This window comes from Notolabrus celidotus, chromosome 19 (assembly GCF_009762535.1).
Source record: "Notolabrus celidotus isolate fNotCel1 chromosome 19, fNotCel1.pri, whole genome shotgun sequence".
NCBI lineage: Eukaryota > Metazoa > Chordata > Actinopteri > Labriformes > Labridae > Notolabrus > Notolabrus celidotus.
Window position 1 is genome coordinate 11,774,354 of NC_048290.1, and position 22,774 is coordinate 11,797,127.

Below are 22,774 nucleotides of genomic sequence, written 5' to 3' on the forward strand. Positions count from 1 at the left end.
TAAAAAAGCCATATGCAGGCACACATCTACATTTTATTTAGTCCATGCTTCAATGTTAAGTCTATTTAAAGTACTGTCAAGCAAGGCAAGAGCTTTATTTGTATAGCGCATTTCATACATGAGGCCAACACAGTGTGCTTTACATTAAAACATTAAAAGCATTGGAGACATTCAGACAAGCATAAAATAACAGAATTAAAATGACAAATATAATAAAACAGAAAAGAAAAGGAAAATTAGAAATATATTAAAAATTACATTAAAATTTTAATTTAAAGTGAGTTAAAATAAGCTAAGATAGGAAGGCAGTGGCAAATAAAAAAGTCTTAATCTTTGATTTAAAAGAGGTGAGAGTTGGAGCAGACCTACAGCTTTCAGGGAGTGTGTTCCAGATATGTGGTGCATAATGACTAAACGCTGCTTCACCATGTTTCGTTCTGACTCTCGGGACTGAAAGCAGACCAGTACCTGATGACCTCAGAGGTTGAGGTGGTTCATAAAGTAGTAGCAGATCAGCAATGTATTTTGGGCCTAAACCATTCAGTGCTTTATAAACCATCAGCAGGATTTTAAAGTCTATTCTCCGACAGACAGGAAGACAGTGCAGGGATCTAAGAACTGGAGTGATATGGTCTACTTTTTTGGTCCTTGTTAGGACTCGAGCAGCAGCATTCTGTATGAGCTGCAGTCGTCTGATGGACTTTTTAGGGAGTCCTGTAAAGACCCCGGTACAGTAGTCTAGTCTGCTAAAGATAAATTCATGGACGAGTTTTTCTGCATCCGGCTGAGACATAAGTCCTTTAATCCTTGATATATTCTTATGGTGATAATAGGCTGACTTTGTAATTGTCTTAATGTGGCTTCTGAAATTATGGTCTGAGTCTATGATTACACCAAGGTTTCTGGCTTGTCAAAGGTATACTTCAGGTCTAACAATAATAGCTAAATCGTAACCTGGAAGAATATTTTAAGAGTTTAAAACAATATGTAAATACTAAACTATAAGTATGATGTTAAGTTCACTTAAAGATAACTTCAAAGCATACTTGTGATAAAAAACTATTAAACTTGCAGCATAGTAAAATGTTTTTACTAAATTAAGACTTGAAGTATACTTAAGAATGCACTTTCATAGACTAAAAAGTGGTTTGGAAGTTTATAAGTTGTGAAATTTGCAGTATCCTTGCAAGTTCACTTGTAGTATTGTTTCAGTACCAAATAAAGCTTGAATGTGAACTTGCTGTGTACTAAAAGTTTTCTCAAAGTTTACTACTCTTAACTCAAAAACATACTTATAGTATACTTTTATGATCTAAAAAGTGGACTACTATCATATAAGTAGTAAACTTACAGTAAATCTGTAAGTTTACCAGCAGTATACTTCAAAGTATACTTTCACAAACTCAAAAGTGTGTTAGAAGTATATAACTAGTAAATTTAGACTGTACTTGTAAGTTTCCTTGTAGTATACTTGCAGTACAAAATTTAACTTGAATAGTAACTAGTAGTGTACTCAAAGTTTACTTCTCTTAACCTAAAAACATACTTATAGTATACTCTTTAATAAACTAAAATGGGCTAATTTAGTCCCAAGAAGTATTGAAGAAATACACTTGTAAGTACACTTCTAGTACATTGATATTAGTATACTTGCTGTAGAAAGTGTACTTGAAAAACATACTTGACCTTTACTTTAGTATACTAAATAAAATGAACTTGCAGTATACTTTTTTTTGTAAGGGGCAACCCAGTTCTGTCAAGGCAATGGGTAAATGTAAGTTGTTTTCTCTAGATCTTGACTTAACATCAGATCACCATAATGTGTTTAAAAGAGTTGCAGAAGCAATAAAAAAACATAGCAACAGGCTTTACTTTTTTTATTTGTTTTTATTTAATTAATTGATTAATTTTTTATGTGAAGTTGACAAACATTTAATGTTTAGAGTAGAGTCTGAGTGCAAGTAGGGGACTTAAAGGGAGAGGGGTGTGCATGTGTGTGTGCGTGCGCGTGTGAGGCATGTGGTTTTCTAAATAGGTGAAGTTGGTCATTGTATTCAAGTTAGTAGTGTTGATTGGGAATCAGGCAATAACAGAGGTTAATGTATTTATGAATGAAGACCAGGTTTGTGAGAAGTCAACTGATTTGTGATTGAGTGAGGCAATATAGGGATATATGTTCTATTAGAAAATACTTCCATTGAGCAATATTGATGTACTTTTTTGATTTACAGTTTTGGAGGATTGTTTTCTTAGCGATTGCTAGAGCTGTGAGTAGTAAACTAGATGTAGGGTTTCATATAAGTGTTTTTGATAGGGACGTGGCTGCCTAATATGTGAGATAGGCAACAGGCTTAACTTAGCTCATTAGTTTGGTGAATGGTAACATGGCGTGTCATGTCTAACCTTTCACAGTGAGTAGCCGATTGTTTTGTTTCCAAAAATAACCAATTAGAATATTTTTGGCATAATAATGTCTTTCAAAGTTATAAAATGAAGGGCCGTCAGAGTTTGTTAAGCCCAAATAATGCTACTTAAGGTCTTGTTATCAGATCAACACTTAAAAATTCCAAAATATTTAATTTACTAGAAAAGCAGAAAATGACAAGCTTGCCCAAGGTAATTAGTTTATTTTTATGAATGACTGTATTGATCACAGGTCAATAAAATATTTTGTCAGTACCTTGTTCCATGTTAACATGTTTGAGCTTCTGTATATACTTTATCTTATTTTTATCTTATTTTATTCCTTCTTTCTATTAACAATTTGACTTTCTAACATACTGTATATAAGAGCATACTGTAATGACTGATTTCTGATTCTGATTCTGACTGTTTCTGATGTTTTGGTAAATTACAGGTTACAGAAGAAGAATCACAGGTGTAAAAATAAAATAATAAAATAATAGTGGATTCTGTTTACCTATTTTTTTTGCATCCTGTGAATGCTTGTTCTTTATCAAGCTGTCACTTGATTGGACACAAAATAGAGCCATCTGTGGTTTTCCCACCATGACCAGGTCAAAATGTCAACACCAACTTGTGGGGGGTTTGCAATGTTACCTAGTCTTGTGAGCCTGGCTATCAGAGTGGCACATTAAGAAAATATGATATGGGACAACCAAAACTACATTAGATTTGTAAAGGATCTTTATCATAAGCCCCCTTTCATCCCATACAGATTGCACCTAGATGTTTATAGAAAACATAAACCAGATAATAATTATTATTGTATGTCCACCAGTAACTGATTTAGCAACAAATTTTAAAAAAGTAACAAGTAACTTATTTATAAGATACGTCAAAATTCAAATTACAGTTTTGGTCTCTTCAGCTCTTCTCTTATACTGCTGTTGTTCTGCACCAGCTTTTAGGCCCCCATGAAAAGTGAAAGGTAAGGAGACATAATCATCCCAGGCTGCAGGAGTTATTCTCTCAGTCTGAAGGTCTCAGTGAGGGGTGAGAGCATTATCAGCCTCTTCTTCCTCCTGCTTGTGGAGGTGCAGCATCACTCTCCATGAGGGCCTGTGATTACAGGTTCAGGAACTAACCCCAGAACAAAACAAGCTATTGTGGTGACACTAATCCAGGACTTTGACTATTCTGGCAAACGATCAGCAGACGGCAAAGATTGACCTGCATGAGTTTACAGTCACACGGATTTACAAAACTTATTTCACACACAAGAGAAACATTTTATTAACAGTCTTCAAACAAATATGAACTTAGGTGGTAAATACAATTTCAATGATATATCCCAATCCCTACAAAACCACTCATTAGTACACAAGTGACATGGTTTCTACACTGAATAGCTTACCATTTTAAAATATATTCTCTGTTCTATTTCTTTTGATGCTAAATAATTGTTTATAAAGGCAATGAAGGCATCATATAATATGCAATCAAAAAACATATTTCTTCAATTATTGTAGCCAGAAAACAGACACAACTCACAATATGAAGAAGGCAGGAGATTAAATAACATCTGTGTTAAGTTAGTATTTCTTTGCTTGTACCTTTACATAATTCTAATAAAATTAAAAAACTTCATGACCCAAACTCACCATGCAGTTCGACCATAAACTGCTGATAAGTAACTGATGTGAAACTGATAGTCCCTTGGTTTGAAAATCAGAGTAATTTCGGCCTTAAACTTGGGTTTTTCCAATGTCAACCCAAGGGGCGACTGCGAAATTACAAAAGGAGTCAGATTGTTTGTAGCCAAGTGAGAAATGTATCCCAATTCATTACCTCATGATACATCGATTTTCACCTCCAAAGATAGTATTAAGTCAGCTTCAACACAGCATGATGCCAGTTTTTAATGGTCCTATTTGGAGTACAAGCGACGATGAAGCAGGTTTTGCTTTTGGGCGTGGCTACCCATTATTGCAACACCAAAAGCGTAGCAACATGTGTCCATTTTGTTGTCAAAAAAGGACACCTCAAAATAAATCAAGGTGAAGACTGAAATTACAAAATATAAATTCACAAACTACTTATTGATGAAGTGATGTCACTTCTTTTAGAGAGTTTGTTATTTAAAGACATAACTAGTAAAAAAAAATGATGCCAGTTTTCAAGTTACTATCAAAGTTGATTGTAAAACATAAATAAGTTATCACCTTTTCTGACCAAAGTAGTACCAACTCCATGTGCATTTTTGTTTTTGTAGTTGGCCTAATATATGAAGTGTCTCTTCCAATACTTCTGGAAAATGTTGGATGGTAGAGGCATTGAGGAATCACAAATTACAAAGCAAAAGATGATTAATCAAAACATCATAACATACAAATCAAGCTAGAACATCTCAGTGGAGTTTATAAAATCATATCATTAATGCTCTTGAGAATATACACGTTAAACTCGTAAAATGCAACAGCACTGCAGTGGGTCTAGAGGGCAGAAAAAATAGAGGCCTGTGTCCTTTGTGTGAGGAAGTCCTCATTAGAGAGTTAAACCACACTCTTTGTGAGGAAATGTAGGATTTAAATAACAATGGCAATGCTAATGGATCCATTTAGTGGTTTACAATGAGAACCTGTAGGATGTTAATGGGTCACTGAGACTGTGAATAGACCATCACATGAGTCAGCACAAATATTTGGCCAGGGAATTATGCGATGCTGTGGTGAATGTATACTGGAGGTGACAGCAAGCTGATTAGATGTTAAAATAACTATTTGGATATTGATGTGATGTGTTAAGGTTTTCTCTAATTAGTCTCTAAACTGCTTATTGTTGTTTAATCTAGTTTATTTTTTAATTTACTTGGAACCTACATTTTCAGCCTCACATAGATCCACGTTTTGTATGTAATGCAACAATTTGAGTCATTAAAAAACTGAATTAAAATCTTTCATTTTAGACACAAAATAAATAGTTGTTCCATGCATGGGGTGCATGCTTCCTTAGTATCTAAGGGAGTTTGTAATTCCAGTGTATGTTTCCTTCCAGTGTGACATTAGGGTGAAAGGGAGAGTGGCTCGTCACCTCCTGCTGGGACACCAGGGCTTAGTTAAACGAAGCCTGTTGCTTCATGTTGTTTATTTATACCTGAAAAGCACAAAGGCAGCCATTATCACATGAACTAAATGTTTGCAGAGAGGACTGAATGATAAGGAAATGTCATGCTGTTGAACCTGCAGGTAACCACAACAGAATCCTTGAAAAGCAGGAGGAGGATTTTTTTGTGTTTAATTTACCATCTTGTAACATATTCCACTAAAAAAATGCTCCAACAATCTGATGTTGTTTTCCAAAACAGAGCTGTTAACAAAGCACATGAAAATAGATAATATGTAAGTATGTTAGTTAACCAGAAACTAGCTTACTCTGGTTAACTGAGAGAGTGGAGGATGACACACATCAAATTGTAACAGGTTCAGAAATTGAACCTAGACAAGGACTGTAGCCTCCCTCTGTAAATGGGTTGCCTACTATGCCAACTTTTATTGTATATCTAATTTACTCCATCTACCCATGACAACATGCTAATATCAGTTGTTATCTTGAGATCTCGACTTATCTTTTCGCTGACTGAGGATAACAATGCTGGTTTTCCCATTATAACAAATTAATTTGTCTTACATTCTCAAGATAACATGATAAAATTATCATTTTTGGGCAATGTTGAAACAAAACAAAAGACTTGTCACTGTGGTAAGTCAGACATGGCATGCTGTGCTGCCATTGCCCAAGCTAATGATGTATTCAAGCAGATTTCAATGTTTTTTGCTTCTGCAACTCTGTGGAGAAACCAAGCGGAACCCTATGGTGTTAAAAATGAAGTCAATGCAAAGTGTCAAAAACTGCAGTTCCTCCAGCACCCACTTGGGGTTGGCTCCAAAACCACCCAAGAGCCCATTAATATCCATGTTATGCCCATTTCTATAGCAGAAGTAAACATGTTTACAGCTTGAAAATGTTTGGTCCACATAGCCCAGCTCTCTCTTCCTACACATCGTATATGAGTGGTTTTTAATAACCCACTTGTTTGGAAGATAATGAGTTACAAGTCTTGCACAATAAAGCATAGATAGGTGTGTGAATGACTTGAATGACAGGTGGACACACTGTAGCCGTTAGCCAGGAGGCTTAAGGCCTGCCCCAACTCTGCCTCTTTGCCTCTTGCTAGGTCGACTGAAGGTTAGGTTGAGTCAGTATTTCCAATATAGCAAACACCATCATAGGGCCTCTTAACTCCACTACATTTTATACAGTCTATGGGGATAGGTTACGAGTAATGATCATGTAGATGCATGTTTATTTAGGGCTATCCTACAAAAAAAAAGCACAATGAAATCCAGTTTAAGGGTATATCTTCTCTAGAGCTTAAACATAAATTGAGTTATTTACACATCCACAGCAGTATACTGAAGGAGTGACTCACGAGCTCATTTGTTATAGTAAAAAGCAGATTTTGATTTCCTTTTCGAACAATGACTTAGAAAAATTTAATTGAAACTCAACATCAGAGCTGCCTCAATTTCGGAGTTATTTGTTGGCTCAATTCTGCGTACATACTCACGCCCAACAATGCCAAAAGGACTGAACCTTTATTTCAGATTGCTTCAACGCAGTCCAGTGTGGTCCAACCAGGAGAGGGCACTTATTGTCCACTGAGGACTTTGCCACATTCATTTGAAGAGCGACCCTTTCTCATTATTAACAGACACACTAAACGATGGGCCCCAAACAATACAGAACAGATCCCTTTATGTGCACAAGTGCTCAACGTTTCAGCAACTCCCTCTTCTTTTCAGATACCTGCACACAAGTGAAAGATGTGGGGGACACAAAAGATATTCTCAACTTTCCTTTTCTCCCCATTCGGTGAAACATGCCCATTTTAAAGCTTTTATTTGTGCAAAGCCTCTCATTAACTCCGCTCATGCTGCCTCCCTCTGCTTGCCATCGCTTAAGTACTGGGTGTTGTAAAAAAGCTACCAATTAGTCCCTCATCAGCTCCAATTAGAGGAGACAAAGCCTGAGTAAAGATAACTCGATGAGAAGGAGAGGTGGAAGGGTGAGGGCTGTACGTGTGTGTTTTGTGTGCCTGCATTTGTGTACATGTGTGTGTGTGTGTGTGTAAAAGCCCAGGCTGGCACAACATAGTTTGTAATAATTGAAGAACTTGTGGCCATTCAGTTTGACCCTCTGCAGCTACAGGTCCATTCACTGCACAGGCTCCTCAGCGGGCCCTTTTCTCAGGGGCCAAGTGTTGTTGTGCTGGGAAGACCGGCCCCCCAGGAGTCCCAGAAAGAGAGCCATTCAATCCTCTCTACCTGTTTGCAGCATGTAAAGCACTTAGGAACAGGCCGATCACTCATTATTGTCTCCTTCACTCTCAATACTTCCTTAAACTTCCAACAAGAGCAAGGCCCTTTTAGAGGGGAGGGGGTGGGCAGGGGATGTATGTTAAGGGGGTGCCTTTCGCCTCATTAGAATTGAATTTGCACTGTCTTGCAATTACGTTTGAGGGCAACAATGTATTTTTTTCATCATAATCTTCTCTGAATGGGGGTTTTTTGGGGCAGTTAATTTGCTGCCCACACTAACGCATTAATTAATGAATTGGGTAGCACTAATTTTCTCTATGCTGCCTCTCTCTCTGTTTGTTTCTTCCTTCGGTTTCCAACTGTTCTAATAAAATTACCTCATTAGGGCCTTTATGGCAGCACAGTAACTCTCTCATTCATTTGGTATTAAACATTTTCATTGAAAGGAGGTTGGGTGTGTGATTGTCCCCATTCAGAGTTGCATCTTTTTGTGGGTGGTTCTAAATAATGAGGGGGACAAGCAGGGAGATATAATTAGGAACAAGGGGGCACTTCAGCAAATATTTGCAATCTTTTAAGGCTTGCCCTCATATGACAGTGATTAATTACTTCCAGAAGGGCTTCTGGAGAAATAAATTGCCAAGTTTTTCTTTCTGTTTTTCTATTTTCTCCTGAGCGAGATGACCTCAGCTTGTTAAAAGGATGTGCAGAGGACTTTAATTTCGGCCTGTCTTTAATCAAATGCAAATGAAGAACTGAACTGTTCTCAGAAAATGGGCTCATTGTGGAACAAATAAACATGTAAACAATGATTGAAAGTTTAATGGAGGTGAAATAAGAATGTGATGAAGGGAACGCTGGCATTTGCCAAAAAAAATTGTTGATGATTTTTTTTTTTTTTGATGAAATAGCGATATCATTTAAAATGCAAGTGTTAGTTTGTATTTATATAACTAGATGTGTCAGAAATAGAAAATGTTAATGATTGTTCTTCTTTTTAGAACATAAAAAGGATTATTCGCTCTGACAGAGACAAATTGATTGCACTTGGCCTGTCTTTTTTAGTTTAGATCATCACTGGTGTCTTGTTGTCAAACACCTTACAGGGGAAAGATGTCATATCTTGTTGCGTAAGGACGCCTAATTTCGGTCATTGGGTCTGAAAATAAACAAGAAAACACACATTACTCATGCTGAGTGAACATCTCCACAGAGCTTTATTCATAATTGTGTTTTGATTGTTTTCATAATCAAACTGCAAAGTTTAATGAGTTCACTGAACACTGAGTGCTGGGCATCATTCAGAGGGCCTGAATCACACATACTGCATACTGTACGTGACCGGCCAGTGACTGCCACCTAGTGGATGTAGAGGGGATAAAGACTGACTGTGAAGAACACAGGATTAATCAATTACCAATAAAGTGTTAAACAAACCAAAATATGTTTTATATTTTAGATTCTGTAAAGTAGCCCCCTTTAGCCTTGATGACAGCTTTGCACACTCTTGGCATTTTCTCAGTCTGCTTCATGAGGTATTCTCCTGAATGGTTTCTAATGAACATGAGCCTTGACCAAGAGTTAATTTGTGGAGTTACTTGCCTTCTTAATGTGTTTGAGACCATCAGTTGTGTTGCGCAGAGGTAGTGTTAGTACACAATAGATCGCCCTATTTGACTACTGTTGTAATCCATATTATGGCAAAACCATATTATTTCATAGTTTTGATATCTTCAGTATTAAACTACAATGTTGAAAATAATTAGAATACATTAAAAAAAATTGAATGACAGGGTGTGTCCAAACTTTTGACTGGTAATGTAGATCAACTTTTATATTAACTGATTATATATAAATAAATTGTATTGAACTATAAAAAAATATGAAATGTTAATGTAATTGATGAAAATATATTTTATTATAATTTTTGTTTTTGTTTTTACTCTTTGGAAATAACAAAACTGTTCATGCCAATACAGCAATCTGAACCTGACCATGAACATAAGAGGTGCTGCTTTGTCCTCAGGGGGGCGCTGAAATCAACAAAAAGCATGTTACAGGAGCTTCAAGGAAAAGTAATCATCATGCAGACTGCCCAATTTACTGCTTTATTTGTATCTAATATTATTGATTTGTTTACATGTTGTTATTAAAATGCAATTTAATACTGTAGCTTGTTTGCACAGAGAAAATTCAAACAACATAAATGCTATTGAACTTGATGTCAGTGTCTTAATGTTGCAGAAGGAATAATCTAATTAAATAAAGATATGGACGTTTTTATGATAGAAGTCAAGCAAAATGTTCTAAAAAATGCATAAAAGGTATAAATGTATACATTATTGTGATATGATAGGGACAGGTACTATAGTTAAGATTTACAATAAAGACTTTAGAGGTCTGAAACAACACAAAAACATTCACACACAATATTTGACGAATTGACCTTAGATTGATCAGAAATGTTTACCATCATGAAAAAAAAAATAGAATTCTCATTTCACTATTTAATAACTGCAATAAACTATTTGACTTTGAGCAGTGCCAATGAAAGAGGCTCATGATTTCAGTACAAAGCGGGGTTTTTTCTTGTTTTTTTGCACAGCTGGCTGTTTGTGAAAATATAAATGGCCTCACAGTGTTTTTTTGAAGCTCCTCAGATAATATCTGCACACATTCTTCATCCAAATCAAGGACAGAAGGGAAACAAGGAAGTTTACGATTTAAAAAAAGACCAAACTACGTCCAACACACAGCTGGAAGTCTTAGATCTCACTTCAGCCAAACATGTTCAGCCTCTTCCAGCTATGATTTCATGACTCTCCTGTATCAGGATTTTAGATAAAAGTGGAGCAAGATTATTATCAGTTGGTGTTGTTGTCTAACTGTAAAAGTGGGAACGTGATTGAAAATGTTTTCCCTCCTTTTATTGGATGTTTACCTTAAGTGGAGATGTTGCTTCTTCTCTATCAGACAAATAACCAATATGATGTATTGCTGGAAGCCAGGATTTTGCGATGGCTTTGAGTAGGGCTCCCTCTGGTGGACAATTGTGCACAGCCTTCTGACAGATGAAGTGGGGAGAGAGCCTGAACCCATGTTAGTGTTACTGAATGAACTAGAGCAGGAAAAATCGATTTGCACAGTTTGCTGAAGTCATTCCTTCTTTCAGCTACTAAACTACTGAAAAAAATGACTTCCCTAACTTCAGCTTCTCAAATAGGAGCGTTTGTTGCTGTATTTCTCACTCAACAGCTGAAGACAGCATGGGTGCTACTAAGTTAATCTTTCTCCACTTTATCACAGATGATAGATAGTAGAGTTGATTTTATAGACAAATAAAACATTTTGGAGCATTTCTGTTACTTCACTAACATTCAAGGCAGAATTGCAAACATTCTTTCTATTTTTTTGTCTTCTGATTGTATTTATTTGCTGCCATGGAAACTGAAAAAAACACATCATTACTGAAGTCACCATATAAATTCTCAACACCTCATCCATCATTTAAGCACCAATGATCCATCTTTAATGGTTCAATCCCTTAGGTATTAGGTGTCTCTCTGTCTCTCTCCTTCATTCATGAAAACACTCAGATATATGAGAGGAGACCTCTTTCATATGGGATTTGTTTAATGTACTGTGAAGGAAGCAGATGTTTCTGAAGATTCATATTAAAAAAAAAACATGCTTCACACAAAATGTATATAAGAATATCATACAAAAATAAACATCTGTAATCAAAGGTGTACAGTTCATTCTGTTCAAAACAGTTAAATAAAAAAAGAGAACACCTAAATATTTACACCTGAAGTTGTGGTTTTTAAAGATTCCAGTCAAAGTCAGTTCTCTCTCGAATTGGTTTCTTCTTCCTGTTCCTCTTTGACCCCACACCTGTTCGAGGTGGAGGTTCCTTGTAGTCCTCACCTGAGCCAGTGTCCAGATTGTCCTGGTTGTCCCTCCAGCTGTCTGGGACGGGGGGAAAGTCCTCTCCGGGGTGCATGGATCGACCATACACCTTATTCTGCAGGTCAGCGATGTCATTGCGGATGTCTGCCATTAGCAGGAGCAGGAAATCAAAGGAGCCTGGGGGTCCCTGGATAAATTACAAAAACATAGTTTTAAATAATATAAACTTTATTATGCTTAAGTATTGGTGTATCCATAAGTAGTTTGTGGAGATTAAATGTAGGGCATTTTAATGGAAAATAGTCATTACATGATTCATTCAGAAGACAGAAGAAAGGATCCATAAGATCTCTAGCTCATCAATGGACTGTCCAGCACTCTTCCCTGGTTACTGTACTTCCCCTCAGGATTTATTAACGTTAACATCCAAAAGGACGATGCTTACTCTGTCCCAGATACTATTTACTCTGTGTTTGACAGCTTTCCAAAATGTGTCCTTAAATGTCCAGCGTCCACAGTGGTCTGTTTTCCACTCATGCTTCAGTTTAACTGCATTGTTCTGCCAGATAACAGCAACAAGTTACAATAGAAAGGCATCAATACAGGATCTTACTGGTGGTCCGACAGGCCCAGGAGCTCCTCTCTCCCCCTGGGGGAACAAAACAAATATTTAGCTTAGATGAATTACAGAGAGGCATAAAGCATGAGAAGAATTCATATCAGTCAAGTTAGGCCACTTTTTCATTCCTTAAAGAGCTGCAGAAAGGAAGCAAATGTATATGTACTGTACGGTAAATGAGTACAATCAGATAAGATTTTGTACCATGGCTCGAGGCAATGTAAAGAACATTTTGGGTATAAGCTCAGTGGCTATCTTAAGTACTTAGCTTTAGCTGTTGAAAAATAAGTCTAACAATGGCCTCACAAATACACCAATGTAACTCAATTTTTAAAATCTATAGTTACCTGAAATTTTAGAACACAAGTGAAAGTAGTTTTTAAATTTGCACATTTGTCCCCCCCCCCCCAACTCCTCACTTTATGCTAAGTAAGAGATAATGTATAGTATGCAGGAATTAGAGCAAAATAGACAAGGTGAGACAAAACCCTGGCGCAAAGTGAGGGGTCTTTCGAAGGCAGCTCACCCTGACTAATGTTTTGCCACTTGGCCAACAGGAAAAGGTTAAATGTGCAGGACTCTGCACATTGATTTGATTTGACGTATGTGATCAGGTTGTCAATAGCGTTGCTCTTGCAGTTCATAATAATCACCATTGTCATGAGGCTTTGACCAATCAGAATCAAGTATTTAACAGAACTTGTTGATTAGTAAGAAACTAAACTGTAATGACTCCACACAGGAAAAAGAAACTGGATATCAGGTAGAGCAAATAATGTTTTCCCAGAGTGTAAAAGTCCCACTCAGATTGAGTTCGTGTATCTGATAAAAAGTGCGTGCTGTTCATGTATTACTAAATGTTCTGCACATGTAGCCTGTCTGTGAAGCATCACAGCAGCTTGTTGACCTAGGGTAGCACACATACACACACAGGTTGACTCGACTACTGTGGTTGTCAGGCGGGCTCAGGGTCACAGTGGGGCTGTGAGTGTTTTGGCAGATGGTTTGTGTTTGTTACTGAGAGAGACAGATTACCATCACTCTCCTGTCTATCCACACAAACATCAAGCTGTACTGGGAAAAAAACCAACGCACTGTGTCAATAAAGAAGATGCACCTAAGTTGTTCCATACGTGATCACAAAGCTAAGTAAACATTGTTACGGTTATAACAAGATCGAAGGGCCGACACAAGATCAGAAACCCTTCAGATGTTATATCTCAGACATCTGAACACTTGAATCACGATTGAACTGAATCACAATAGTTGTTGCCAAACCGAGACAAATATTGCCGCTGCAAGTCAGACATTACCGGTCACAGGTTTCAGATCTCATCCTGAAAGAAGATTATTTGCATGACTTCATCTTGAGTTTTGTTGAACGATCCAAACCAGATTGTTTGATCACAATCATTCCTGGAACTGAAAATCTGTCTGCCGTATGCAACTTCTCCATACAAAACAGCAACGCCAGGGTGAAATCTGCATCTCGCCTCCTTCATTTGAACCTCTTTAAAACTTTGCTTTGAGCTTTTTGTGAGACAGTCCAAGGAAGAGGTTTCTGGTATGTTACTAGAATAAAGTGGATGATAGCCTCGATTTCTTATGAATTAATGATGTGTTTACTTAGGTTGCAGTATTTGTATGTGAGAATATCTAGTTTATTTAAGACTCTATCACCTTAAACATGCAGTGATCCTCTAGTAGAATGAAAAAACTTCAGTCTAATAAGCATCAATACAATAGTCAGAGTTTGGCCTTGAATGCTCTTGTAGAAGTTGCAAATATCTGACCTGACACATGGTCAGGTCACTGCAACCTGCAGTGTGGTTTTTAGCGTTGTGTTTTTAAGTGTATTAAATTTATGATTTGGTGCATTTTTGCTTTATTGAATAGGAAAGCTGGAGACAGACAGGAAATGTGGGGAGTAGATAGTGGGGGAAGACATGCAGCAAAGGGTAGAGGCTGGGAGTCGAATGTGCGACCACTGCGATGAGGACTACTGCCTCTGTACATGTGTCTGGTCTGTCTGGGTTTCAGAAAGCAGCAAGGAGCAGGACCGCTGAACAGCTGGAGACAGGTGACCGTGGTTTTTCAGTGGTAATTACTGAATCAAGGATTATCCTCCTCCTCTCCTCATCCATGTTGTCTTTATCATCCTCTGAAAACCTTTGACCTGTTGACTCCAGGCCTGGCTCCGCTCATCATGACGGTTTGTTGTTGTAGTTAAGTGAGAAATGATCTGTTGATAACACAGAGTGTTTTATTCTGAAAATTAACTGGATGTTTTCATTTTGTTTTGGTGCCTGACTTCCTGTACCGCTCGATCTTCTCTGTTGAGATTGATGCGTCGTGCTCCGTCATCCGGCACAAATGAGGTCTTGCGTATCTGACCTGGAGGGCTCCGACCTGCTGGATCAGAGACGCAGCCAGAACGCAACGGAGCAGATCCAGTGGGAGTTAACACATTGACTAGAATAGAAACCTATCTGATCCGGTGCCATGAAGGATGGGGGAAGGATCGGACACGGATCTGGTGGAATTTGGCCAATAGACTGCTAGGTCAACGGCACCTGGTATGAATCTTTTAAAACTTTTGCACCAACTTTGTTACCTTTCCTTTAAGAGAGGCCATGTTTAGTGAGTGAGGAGTCAAGTCCTGATGCCTGTTGTGCTTTTTTTGTAGCATAGCAACCTTTAACAGAATAGTTGTTCTCTAAAAAATACATAAAAAGGACATGATTATGTGAAAAAACAGCATCAGACCTCACCTTTAGACCATCTTTTCCTGGTGCTCCAGGAGACCCCTGTTAAATAAAAAGATATTTGACTTAGTTGCACATAAATGTAGTTTCCTTTCACTCTCTAAAGACTTCAGAAGTCAGACTAGCTGGATACTACAAGCGTGAAGGCAACCTTTGATCCAGCTCAGTGTTTCTGAACATTTCAATTATCAATCTGAAACCCTCCCAGGCTTTTTCTCTGCAAACAGAAGCCACAAAGCAAGCACAATCATGAAGCTTTTTCCAGTTACTAGGTTGTTATTTTGTGTATAAGACATCATAATGATGGCCCAGAGACACTAACCTATCTGAATGTGTTGGCTTGTCATCAACCAAAACAGGAATGTGTTCATGTTGTATTCACTATTTCCACAGATTCTTTTAATATAAATCTTTTTAAAGTTAGAACTCGCACATTCATCAAGCTGCACCAACAATGATCACTAAAGATTAACTTTGTGCCTGCCTGTGGGTGTTTTCTGAAAAACTTCAGCTAAGTTGTACGGAGTGCTTTGATGTCTTTCCTAGAATAATCATCATTAGAGAAGTGTGAAGACGTAGTGTGTGGAGGAGGGCCAATACTCGTGTTAGCACTGAGTCAAGAGAGTCACAAAACACTGAAACATATTCATCATCTGAAAACCTGACATGTGGTCTGACACGTGAACTTGTGGCCAAACCTCACAAATGTGCTCTGAATCGGATTGAGTTGTTGTGTGAAGACAGTGACAACCCCTCTGTAGTCTGATCTCACCCGCATGTGATCTGATTAAATGTATTAACAGATCATAAATGTGAAGAGCTGAGAGTTAAAATCATCCAAGTGTCACACACACAGAAACACACAAGGTATTACTTCACTTCTTGCTATAAAAACAGTTTTCTCTCATTGTTTTGGCATCAATCTGCTCTTAAAATGACTGATTTCTGGTGTTGATGGTTTGATTTATAATTGATGAGAATGAATAAATACTTAAGCTCTAAAAACTAGAAATATGTCTGTGCGACCACATCCTGCACATTCTTGAGTTAGGTCCCGCATTTTAACTCTGAGGTTTCACACTTGTCTGCAAGACTGCATAAAAAACAGCGAGCCAAAGAAAACAACTAAAGCAGTAAATGGATTCAGCCTCTCTCTGTTGTTATTGCTGTTACCATGTGTCATCAATTTTCGCCTTGCAAAACTGTGGCGTTTTTATTAAGGGGGAACGTGCTGGAATGGTGTTTGTGACCTTATAAAATGTTTAATTTTTAACACAAGAGATACTTGGTTACCCACCTCTTATAGTCCCTTCATAAAGATAAATCACTTATGGCTACTGGAGCTTCACTAACTAGATGACTTTATTAAGAAAAACATGGAAGCCCATGAAGTCTGCTGCAAAAATTAGTATAAAGAACTCCCTATAGAATTTACTCCTTAAGTCCTGTCATCCAAATTGATGTAAAAATGATGGTGTGTGACTTAAAGCATAAGTATGTGATTGAACCTACTGTAAAAAACAAGCAAAGATTAAGGCAAAATAATTACTCAGAGCAGTAGAGGTCATAGCCAGAGGAAAAACACACTCATACTAACTGATTCAGGGACCTATGCTGTAAAAAATAGTAATAATCCAGATGAAATTGTACATAAAATTCAGAAGAAGGTTTCTAATCTGTTTGGAATTCACAGTTAAAACCTCTAATAAAACAGATATGAAGTTAAACAAAAAGGATAACTGACCACTGCTCCTCGGGGGCCCCGTTTGATGTGGGACAGATCTGGTGTGGGTCCAATTGGTCCCATCAAGCCTCTGGGACCAGGAGGCCCAGGGGCCCCAAACAGCCCTGCAAGCCCCGGAGGCCCCTCTGGTCCTGGATCTCCTAAAACAATCCAGATTGGTAAGGAAATGCATCACAAAAAAGGGCAGGAACAGAGAATCGCTGTGTGGCTCTCAGGATGTTCAGTTTGTCTGCCCACCACTCTAGTCAGGACTAAAGTCTCTGAGTAACTGCCAGTCATTTTGTTGTTATAACGCCTTGATTAATTTCAAAATGCCCCCAGTAAGTTCAGGTTTTCTCCATAGATGGTATTAAAAATGGAGTATCAGCACAACCAAACTTTGTCCGAGGTAGTGTGTGGAAAAGAGGCGGGCCTTTAGGCTTTTCACTAACAGCTACAGGGTGCCTGCCTGTCAATCAAGTCAGCCATGTCCTTATCTGGGCAAAGCTTGTAAGTTTTATATCTTCAATAATACAAAGTTATACAAAAAATCACCCCCTGTACAGTGTGTGCCGATGGAGAAACAAGCTATTCAGACTTAAACCGTTTATTGAATCAGGCTGTAAACATAAACATGTTTATTATTGCTGCAAAGATCATCTGCAGTTTTTAGCACTTCCGCATGGGCTTCATATTTAAAGACCAGAGGTTGCTGCTTGGTTTTCTCTGGATACGCAGGAACAAAATCTGGTGTCAACATCAGCAAAAATCCCTGAGATAAGAGTCCCTATGATTTTGGTGACCTCAGTGTTCTCCCCTGCCAGCACAAGAAGTTTGACAATTTGGGTTTTGAGTGAAATGTCTTGACATCTAATCGATTGATTACCATGAAATTTGATAGATATTCATGACCCCCTTGTGCGCCATCAGCAGGTCAAACTTTTTGTTTTTCAAACACTTTGGTTTATGATCAAAACCTGAAAAACTAATGACATTCCCATCAGCCTTGGCTGTGTTAATGTTTAATGCTTCATACCATCTCTGCTGGATACAGGCCAGTTTCTTCACACTGTTTTATTATTTTTAGTTCCATATGTTTTACCTGGAGGTCCTGGGAGACCCGGAGGCCCCGGTAAAAATATTGGCGACGTCAGGATTTTCTCGCTGGTCATTTGCTCTGGGACATCAGCACTGTTTGACAGCATGGCCATCTTGAAAAAGGATGCAGAAAATAATGAGCAGGTCAATGAGGAGGCAGCTACACAGAAGTAAAGGTATTATCAAGTTAGGGACATTTGCTGACAAAATACGTATTTTCCTAACTGCAGCAAAGTTTTTATTTTCTCTGCTTGGAAAATGCAAACAGTAACTTCACAGTTTGGTCGTTTGGTTGCTTCTGCAAACAATGATTCATAAAGGCCTGCACTGTGAAACAGGACAGAGAAATTACCCACCGAAGGGCCAGCTTGGAGGGAGATTATGTTGAAATTATATTCCCTGTCAGAGATGAAAGCTGATCTTCCATATGCACATTGCTACAAGCTGTAACCCAGACAGATGGAGGGCAAGGCAACCCCGCTGCATTATTCAGTGAGAGCAGGAGAGTTCCTGCTCTGGATGCAAAGTGGCATCCTTTGGAAAAAAGTAAACTTTGATCTCTGTGTAACATCATGTGGGTCCAGTGATCCCAGGGGGGAACACGTGAAGGACCTTGATATGCTGTGAGAGGCTGCTAATCAAAATTCATGCTCACAGAGGTAGAAACATACGTCCACACACACACATGCACACAGAGCGAGGGGTCATGGTTCACCTGCTGATGGGTGAACATTATGCAAGTCTGTAGCCTGAGACAGGTGTTTGAACCACAGTGTGCTCTTAAATTCAAACACTGACCTCACTGTAATATGAAACTATATTTTCTAATTTGATGTGACAAAACACTACAACACAATAATTATTGTTTTGCTTTCATAATATATTAAAAAGAAGTAAGAATACAGCTATATGCAGTGTGGCTGTTGCAGCACTTAGACCACACAGCTGGAAGCAATACATCATGTTTTACAGTCAAAGGTGCTGAGTGCCACTGTTGACAGACTCGTGCTCAGATAGGTTCAGACGCCTGTGATTACACAGAGGGAAATGTAACCCCTCTGTTAAGTTTCACACAAATTGCCCAACAATTCCCATTACTAGAAAAAACCTACCAGCTACAGTGAAGGATTTTTTTTCATACTGTTTTTATAAGGAAATATAGGGCTACAATAAACCTTTAGAGAGTTGTAAAAGTCTGCCTGTTGGTGTTTCTGAAATTCAGTCAGGTGTGGAACCCTGAAGATAAAGTGAGATCTTTGGGTGGTGATAAAGAAAAAAAGAAACAGTTCCAGATTCAATTGTCTGAATCAAGATGTCGAGTTTGATGCTCACTGAGGCCTTTCAGCAGTCAACCATAGAGTGCTGGAAAAAGCCACAGGATGCAGTGCAATGATTTAAGATGAAGAATAATGTTATTCTTAAGTGTAAAAGATAGCAATGTGGTGATTTTTCTGGGTCATATTTTCTAATTTTACCTTCTGCTTCAGCTGCAGGACGGACATCTTGATCTGGAGGAAGTCGTCACAAGTGGCTGAGCAGGTCCCAGCGTTCATCACGTTGTCAGACTTATCAAAGAGATGCACTGCTAAGAATGGGGACATTTTTCAGTCACAGAAGTCATGAAAAAGAAATACTTTGGAATACTGAAAACCATCAAATAAAAGTGCACACTTAAAGAGAGGATAGAGGAAGCATAAGCTGCATGTCTTTACAATGTCATGTCAAAAACATGTCACATATTGATAGTCAGTTGACAGTTTAATAGGCTGTTGCAAAATGTGTGAACTGACTTTTTTATTGTAACACTGGCTAACAATGAAGAGCAACACTCATTTGTGAGAGTGGACAATTGTGGGTCACCTAAAATCCTCCACTTCACAGAGTAAATTCAAGTAGTAAATCTGTCAGGACCTTCAGCAGCCTGTTGCACCAGCTGTGCGTAAGTTGTGTCTAAGTTAGGATGTAAAGTCCTCACTGAACCTTACGTTGAAACTAGTTAGTTTGTAGCTCAAGTTGTGTCATTGTTTGGTTGCACCACGGAGACGTAAGGTTCATCTTAACTGGTAGATTGTAACGTCCAAACAAACCAAAACATTGTCGCAGATATGACGTTTACACTTCCAGCAGCCAATCAAAGGAAAGCACCAATTTTGATGCAGGGGTTTTGCTTTGTTATCTTTCAGAATCAGATCAGAATCAGAATCAGAATCAGCTTTATTCGCCAGGTATGCTTGAACACACAAGGAATTTGACTTTAGTAAACTGTGCTCTGTTTGTACAAGGCATAAGAATAAGAATAAGAACTACAATAAAAAATAAAATAAAAAATATAATAACAATAACCTTAGCTATAAATACAAGAAACAAAAAATAGGCATGACTAATATGTACAGGCTAAAATAATATGATAAAGTGCAGTGGTGAGTTGCAGAGGTAGTTTTACATTATAAAATAGAAGTTAAATAGTACAAAAAATAGAAATATGGAATTCTGCTTGGAGAATTGTTGCATTGTGTATCTACATGTATATTTACAGAGAGTATTTATCTGACAGGTATGACACTGTTATGGTTTAGTGTTCATCAGAGTGACAGCCTGGGGGAAGAAACTGTTCTTATGACGGGTTGTTTTGGCGCACAGTGATCTGTAGCGCCTGCCGGAGGGGAGGAGTTTGAAGAATTTGTGTCCAGGGTGTGAGGGGTCAGCGGTGATGCTACCTGCCCGTTTCCTGGCCCGGGACCCGTTTCCTGGGGCCCGTTTTCGTGCCTTATCTTCTCGGAACTGGCCAACAGCTGAAATAAACTTCTGCCAACTGCTGCTACTGTCGCGCAACAACAACAGACGGTATGTAAATCGTGATAAAGTGTCATAGTAAGGTGATAAATATAGCTTAAACCCTTAATCTATGGTGTGTATAATAACAGTGACATCAAGTGGTAAAATGATCAACTACAACATACGTTAATACTCAGGACTACAAATCTTGATCATCATACCCTCTGTATCCTCCAAATCATCCCACTTTTCAAAACAACACTCTATGGCAGCTGGTACTCTAAGGAGGACTTTACACCTACGAGGAGCCATGTGTAAAAATTAAGTTGCCAATTAGGCCTATGTTGGAACTATCTCTGCTGGTGCAACACCCAAAATGTTGGTAGAGTGTAAACTTCATCCTAAATGAGAAATTACGTTCAAACTAGGTTATGTTTGAACTTAAGAACAGCTGGTGGAACAGGCTGCAGGAGTCTAGTGCGCGGCTAATCTGACTATTGGCTCTGCTAAGTCCATATCTGAACTGAAATGTTATTTAATCAGTAACCAAATGAAAACTTTAAGCAGTTTTTGAGGAGAAATTTAACATGAAAAGCCCTGATCAGCATAGAAAATCCGGGTGTGTTTCTGGTCTGCTGTTGACCCAATCTAAGACTGCATATTTTACATGGATGAGTGAAAGTGTCTGGACACTTTTTCCCCCTCAAAGCAGCAGGACATAAAACAGGGGCATGTCTGTATGCACCACAGTTTCTCACTCTCCAGCTTCTCCTGAAATATTATAGCAGGTAATGGAAGATAAACTCATGGGAGGAAGTAGCAAATCTGCAGCCCCTGTCTGCTTCATTGGCAACTGAATCTGGGGCAAAAAAAACAATGTTACTATCGCCTGAAACTTTTGGTGATGTTTGCCTCAAATGCATCCAGAAAATGAGAGAAGAACAGGAGTCGAAAGGGGAAGGGGGGGAGGTAGAGTTATGTTAGGGAGACTCAACTGTTCTGACACGCACACGAGCTGTAGTCATGTGTAATGACTACCAGGTGTCTACGTATGCAGGACCCCCGTCTCTTTTTCATTCTAATACACACAGGAACCTCTGAACAATGTGTGGTCAGCCCCACCTCACAGTCACAGTCACATGTGCGCTTGAATAAAGAGAAAATGTCTGAGTGAAAAAACTGTTCTCACCTCTCTTCTCCCCCTTGGTGCATGTTTTACCATCTTCTTCCAGGAAAAAGCCTTTCTCACACTCACACCTGTAGCTCCCCACAGTATTACGGCACATCTGAGAGCATGCAGTTGTGTTCTTGTCCACACATTCGTCGATGTCTAGCGGTTGCAGTGACAAAGAGCAGGAGGAGAGAACAGGCAACAAGAACATTGAAGACAGACAATGCAAATTACAGTAAAATCACAGCAACCAATTTACCCGTACACACCTATTTTTAATAGCATGTTTGGATTTAAGGTTATGAAAAGCAACTACTGAATCTGGCAAAGAATGAAATAAATATTCAAACAAGTCGGCAGTTTTAGGCACTGTCATCTAAAAATATGTGTAGTTAATATTGATTGATTCCTCTTCCTGTGTAATTTGTAGTCTTTGTCCCTGTGTTTCATGTCTTCTTGTCTTTATTAGTAGTAGTAGTCTCTGTGTTACCTCCCTTCAGTGTCACTTCATCGTTACATCTTCCCCTGTGAGTTTAGCTACCTATTCTCCAGTGTTTCTCATGCTTCTCTTGGTTTTTTCTCTTAGTTTTTGGTTTCTCAAATTTTTTCTTCTTTTGTTGTTAAATCTTTCATTTCAATCTGCACTTTGGGTCCTCTACATTTTTGATTCCTTGTGACAGAAGACGCCACATTAGTAATCCAACCACGGGCAGAGATTACGTGACAAACAAACCTGAACTTAGCTTCAGTTACTCAAACATACTTACTGCAGTGTACCCATGCTTTTAACTAGTTTCTGGAACACAATTCATATTTAAATCGAGCAAAAGAAATCAGGCGATGCCATTTAACAGTCTGCTTCATTTAATCCATCTGAGTGAAACAAAACTTTAAATGGCTTTCACCAAACTCAGCTTTCACCGGCTAATGAAA

General features: G+C 38.4%; 1 protein-coding gene across 2 annotated transcripts in view; it reads right to left on the minus strand.

The window, feature by feature from the left end:
- Window positions 1–11,397: 11,397 nt before the first annotated feature.
- The window catches only part of ccbe1 (collagen and calcium binding EGF domains 1), a 43,109-nt gene continuing 31,732 nt past the window's right edge, over window positions 11,398–22,774 (minus strand). The window contains exons 5-11 of one of the 2 annotated variants that reach the window (XM_034708906.1): window positions 21,860–22,000; window positions 19,371–19,477; window positions 17,900–18,008; window positions 16,819–16,958; window positions 15,081–15,116; window positions 12,304–12,339; window positions 11,398–11,877 (exon numbers count right to left, since the gene is read on the minus strand). In XM_034708906.1, coding sequence (XP_034564797.1) covers window positions 11,605–11,877; window positions 12,304–12,339; window positions 15,081–15,116; window positions 16,819–16,958; window positions 17,900–18,008; window positions 19,371–19,477; window positions 21,860–22,000 — 842 coding nt within the window. In that variant the 3' untranslated portion in view covers window positions 11,398–11,604. Of the gene's footprint in view, window positions 11,878–12,303; window positions 12,340–15,080; window positions 15,117–16,818; window positions 16,959–17,899; window positions 18,009–19,370; window positions 19,481–21,859; window positions 22,001–22,774 lie in introns of both variants that reach the window. The other variant, XM_034708905.1, reaches the window with a different exon arrangement.